Source organism: Arachis hypogaea, chromosome 6 (genome assembly GCF_003086295.3).
Source record: "Arachis hypogaea cultivar Tifrunner chromosome 6, arahy.Tifrunner.gnm2.J5K5, whole genome shotgun sequence".
NCBI classification, from domain to species: domain Eukaryota; kingdom Viridiplantae; phylum Streptophyta; class Magnoliopsida; order Fabales; family Fabaceae; genus Arachis; species Arachis hypogaea.
Genome location: NC_092041.1, coordinates 81,698,070 through 81,703,716, shown reverse-complemented (window position 1 = coordinate 81,703,716; position 5,647 = coordinate 81,698,070). Strand labels below are relative to the sequence as shown.

General features: G+C 30.2%; 1 protein-coding gene across 1 annotated transcript; it reads right to left on the bottom strand.

The window, feature by feature from the left end:
- Positions 1-1,125: 1,125 nt before the first annotated feature.
- Positions 1,126-4,225, bottom strand: LOC112696775 (WAT1-related protein At5g07050). Its single transcript, XM_025749637.2, has 7 exons — positions 3,801-4,225; positions 3,651-3,713; positions 3,419-3,535; positions 3,071-3,326; positions 2,621-2,779; positions 2,387-2,538; positions 1,126-1,703 (listed from the first exon to the last, which is right to left on the bottom strand). The coding sequence occupies exons 1-7, from the start codon at positions 4,019-4,021 to the stop codon at positions 1,421-1,423; spliced, it is 1,251 nt and encodes a 416-aa protein (XP_025605422.1). The 5' UTR covers positions 4,022-4,225; the 3' UTR covers positions 1,126-1,420.
- Positions 4,226-5,647: the final 1,422 nt, after the last annotated feature.

Genomic DNA, 5,647 nt, shown 5'->3' with positions numbered 1-5,647 from the left:
CTTATCCAGAGATAGCATAGAATCTGTCCTTGAGAAGAAGGTTGACATATATATTTTTCCGTTGAAATTCAGGAAAATATTCTTTCACCACTCTTAACTAATTCACCGGAATCAAAACTTTAATAAGCAAGCTTAATCATCAGTTCACATTACAATATTTAATTCCCACCTCATTTATGATCTCTGTATTATATATGTTAACATATCTTCATCTACCATAACTAAAATTTAACACTTCTCCACAGAGAAAATTTCTATCTAAATTTAACAACTTCAAATTTCTTGTTTAGAAATTTTGGCCAGAAACCCCTCTAAACTTCAGTACAAAAAGGGAAATATTGTAGCGTTAGAGAGAAAAAGGGTAAACAAGAGAATTTTTTTTTAAAGGTCGGTCTATATATAAATTAGAGTTTCGGTATTACCAAATTTATATATGCAGTTTTGTTAAGTACATGATCAATTCAGTTTATATATATATATATATATATATATAACTATGACATAAATTTATGGTCACGAGTGACAAAAATTTGAATCCCCTCTACGGATAATGCTTCTATTAGACACTCCAATCTTAATAGTTTATAGGTGAGTGGTGCCATTACTTTAATTTGCCTCTTTTAATATTCACTCAACCTTGTAGCAGGAACTCGCATCTGAGATGGTAATTATGGATGCTTAATTAATTAATTAATTATAAGTTTCCAATTACATCAACTAGCTTTCTTAATTAAGGTTCCAGAGAAGCAGAGCATCAGATTCTTAAATTTGAGAAACTTCAATATATATGATTAGACCCTTAGAATCTATTGTCAATTCTTGTCTTGGAGCCATGTATATGCATGAGATCTGTGTTCTCAAATGTCACCAATTATTGTTCTACATACATCATCAAATTCTGCGAATTATGCATAGTTACAACTTAAATAATGCACCAAGTTTAATTCAGTTCATAATGTACCAACTTAAATAATGCACCAAGTTTAATTCAATTCATAAACTATTTTACCTTATCTGTGCATTAAAATTAAATTTTTTTGAAAATATAGTTAAAAATTTATATTATTATTAGATTATCACAGTGTATAATGCACCAAATTTATTCAGTGATATAAGAGACAGAAGTTTGGAATTTCTTAAAAATCTTTCATTAACCAAAGTATGCAAAATTTAAGTTACATCATGGACAACTAGGCCCGCATTTAGGGTCCTAATCAAACAGTCATAATTTAATTTTTTTTTTTTTAAAAAAAAAAGAAAGTTTCAGCTAAGTTTCCTAAGAAAGATAGTGATGAGGACGAAGGTACACAAAAACCCCCCTCTCAAATTCTCTCTTCTTTTCATTAACCCTCTTCCATTTTTCTTTGCAGCCTCTATTATTTTTCACCATGGCCTAATTAATTAAGTAATCACAACCAGTTCAAGCTTTTGTAACATCATTATCATTATTATTATTGTTACTAATTATTGTCACGCTTAGTTCGTTGCAAGCTTCGTTATTATTATTATCATCACCCTTTTGCATCTCAATGTCATTTGATTCTGAATCTTCAATCACAGTTTCCAACCTTGCAATTTGGTTACCACAGCACTTAATTGGTTCATCAGTGATTATATTTTCTGCTTCTTTCTCTTTGTGCTCCTTGTATTTTCCCCATAGAACCGAGTAGAGTCCCACTACTATAAGAATTGCTCCAATTACACTGTAACCACATTAAAAAAAAAAAAAAAAAAAACGTTACATCAATAATTGCACTATAGCATTTCAATATATCTGAACACATATATTTATTTTGTTTATTTTTGGGTGATGGTGATGTTTCATTAAATGAAAAAGATTCAAACTTTTGATTTGTGATAAGAAAATGATTGAAGAAAGCAATCACTATGTTGAACTGTATAAGCTGTGAGACGAAACCGCATGAAAGCAAAGTAGTTTATTAAGCTAATTAAAGTTGAAATGATAATGTCTTTGGGAATAGTGATAGGGTGCTAGAACAGTGAAGAAATTTTTAAATATTGTTAGAGAAAAAAAAAAGTATTTACTTATTTTTCTTTTCTTCTTCTATCCTTCATATCTAAACACTTCAATTATTGTATCATCCATATTATAATGAAAGTGAAAGACACCAATGATCCAAGCAAAAAATGGTCCTACTCTTAGGGCATTTATGAAATTTTCTATTATAATAATGAATGATGCAAATACTTAAGAGCCAGATTGTGGATGTCAAAAAAACAAAAGAAAAGAAAAAATAAATAAAAAAAAAAACTATTTGTATGCATTATTTATTTATTGTTTATATAAATTTGACTCATCCTCTTGTACTATTAATGTAAAATATATTTATGCAAAATTGGTAAGAATAAGGAAGCAAGAAATTACCCTCCAAGGTATATGTTTTCAGCAAGGATGAAAGATCCCATAACAGCAACAATGATCATCATCAAAGGGCTGAAAGCAGTGACAAAAACTGGTCCTCTTCTTTGCATCACAATCCCTTGAACATAGTATGCAATACCTGATGACACTATCCCCTGCAAACACAACCATTTACACTCTCATCATTTCATTCACAAATTTCATCAAACAAATTAAAAATGAAAAAGAAAGACTTACAGCATAGGCTGCAGCTAGCAAGTTCATGTCCCAGCCAATGGTCCAAACATTTGGACTGTGCTCCATCACAAAGGTTACTGCAATTGATTGCAGTGTTCCCAAGAAGCACACTATGGCAGTTAGTGAGAGCTGAGCTGGGTATTTTCTTAATGTCACTGCCTGCATTAATCACACAGAAAAACCAATTTTATTCTTCAAATACTTTAATTATAATCTTAATAATTAAAGGTTAAAAACATACTATTAAACGGTTATTCATTCACATGTTTATATTTGTAAGACTACTAAGATAGTAAATAAATTAGTCAGACATTTTTTATTAATATAATAATATATATAATTTTAGTAGCTAATATTACACAACTAACATTACAGCCAATATTTAACATAAAAAAAACATCTGAAATTCTTAAAGAATAAGAATCTTGTAAACACAATCGCTTGGTTTACCTGAAGGATGAAGAAGGAAGCCCAAGCAAGGGTAGCAAAGATGAGAAGAATGGAACCCTTGACCCAATCGGTTTCACCAGAGTTAGTGGTGGTGTTATCAGGTACATAGTTTCTTGGGTGGTGCATGTAATGAGACCAGAAGAAGTTAATGACTTGGCCTTTGTACAATGTCATTAACATTGCCCCAACTACTGTTACCACTGTTCCAATCACCTTAGCTTGGCACCTCACTTTTCTCATGTCCAACTTCTCCATCCTAATATTTATACCAACAAAAAATCAGCCAACAACTCTAACACACAAAGATTGTGTCTTGAGATAGTTATCAAACAGAAGAGAATTATATACCTGAAAATAACTGCCATCACAAACGTCATTGCAGGGAGCATGTTGCTTAGAGCACACGAGTATGTTGGGGATGTAAATTTCAAACCCATGTAGTATAAGTTCTGATCAATCACAGGCCTATAAGAACAGAACAGAGCAGAGGAAAACAGGGGAAAAGTTAAACTCTGTAGAGCATGTTTTTACGAAATTAATTAATTGATCAATTAAATTTCAATGAAAACTATGTACTAACCCAAGAAGACCCAACACAAACATTTGCATGAACATAAGGAATGTGATCTTAGGCCTCACTTTCCTACAGAAAACAACAAAGAAGGTGTGATGAGAGGATTGAAAACAAAGAAAGGCAATGAAATATGTGATCGATTGTCATGTTTTGTACCTCTCAAGAACAAGAGCAAAGGGAGCAATAGCAGCAGTAGCAAAGGCATGTCTATAGACAACAAGAACATAGTGGCTCATGCCGCGGTTGAGAGAAACCTTTGTGATTATGTTCATTCCGGCATACCCAAATTGCAGAGATATCATTGCTATGTAAGGCTTGCACCTCTGAAAAAAACTTCCACAACAACATCCACCATTGTTGTTGTTGTTTACTTCCATATTTTTTTCTTTAATTTCTTGTGTACAAGTAAAAGGGTAGTAATAATAATAAGAAGAAGAAGGCTGAGTAGTGAAGAGGAAGAACACACATAAACACTTTGTTGTTGTTGCTTGTGTCTCCTAAGTGAAAATGGTGACCCTCGAAGGGTATTTATAAGGGTGGTTTGAGGGTATAGTTGTATGCTTGTATGTGTTTTGTTTCTCACCCTCAACACTTCACTTGCTTTCTTTTTCATTATTGTTATTATTAATTATTATTATTGTTATTACGTAAGCGCATGTTGTACCTTATTGGATAGAATACTACTACTATATTAGTTAGTGCATGCATTGCGTTTCACATAATATGGATTCCACGTGGTAAAATATCTGTTCCAATTATTAGATTTCTTTTACTCAAAATACACAAATTAAGGTTAATTATAATTATACTAGTATTATTATCAAAAATTTATTACAAACACAAGAAATACATCACTAAGCGTCAACAACCAAAATATACAACAAATGTCTTCATTAAGAACAATGATTGTTCTCTCATTTATTATTAAAATATTATTAAATAAAAATGAATTCCTTAAAATTAAATCCAAGAACAATTATTGGTGAATTGATATAATATTTCACATAAAATAAATACACTCCATAGTAACTTCGTTGTTCTTTTTAAAAAAAAAATAATAATAAACTCTGAGGTGTTTTTTTTTTTTAATTGATTTCAAATGTGACCCTCTCTTGCGGTTGTAATTCAAACTTCTTGTTTGTTATTTGTGGAGAATTAATTTTTGTTTTCTTTAAAAAATTGGAAACACGGAAAATTCCTATGTACTTTTGAAATGTGTAGTATTTTATTTAAGTCTAGCATAATTCTACCTGATACATATTTTGTCAAGAAAGTATTTGATCCAACTTTGCAAAAATTAAGTCCAAATTAACATCATAATAACGATACGCAATTAGGTAGGGTTTGCCTAAAGTTCCATAGAGGTAGTGAATGATGAGGATGGTGGGTTCCCCTCCACTTGTTCTACGACCTAGAGTTTGGTGATTGCTGATGCTAAAATTTCAGTGTTTTATATGAAACATATAGATTTATTTTCTATGAATATAAGAAATATAAGCATGAAGAGCTCGAATTGACTCGCTATATATTATAGACTTATTTATATATATCTACTATATATATCAAGATAAAATAAAGTCAATGTATTAAGAAAAGAAACAGACGTGGAACAATTTTGTTAAAGTTCGAAACTCCTAAATGTATGTAACCTAATGGAGATAAATAAAATTTTAACTATTGATTATCATTATTCATTAAATGCCAAGTGGATGATATATTCTTCAGTTTAGTTATCTGCGTCTTCTTTTATTTTACGTCTCCAATTTCGATGTGTATGTTTTTAGTCTTTTTTTTTTTAGGATAAAGTATTATATATTATTGCAGTTTTTGATATTTGAGTTAAATTTCAATGTTATTTTTAATATTTAAAATATTTTATTTTTATCCTAAAACAAATCAAATTCATGTTATTCTACAATTAAATATAGGTAAAATAAATATTTTTAAAAAATGTTAGGAATCAATACTTTTTATTAATATTAATCAATATTTTGAGCCTAATA

Excerpts from the sequence above, each read along its gene's own strand:
- LOC112696775 (XM_025749637.2), bottom strand. The coding sequence starts at position 4,021 with ATGGAAGTAAACAACAACAACAATGGTGGATGTTGTTGTGGAAGTTTT. Across the intron at positions 3,714-3,800 it reads TTTGCTCTTGTTCTTGAGAG|GAAAGTGAGGCCTAAGATCA; the intron begins GTACAAAACATG and ends TGTTTTCTGTAG. Across the intron at positions 3,536-3,650 it reads TTTGTGTTGGGTCTTCTTGG|GCCTGTGATTGATCAGAACT; the intron begins GTTAGTACATAG and ends CTGTTCTTATAG.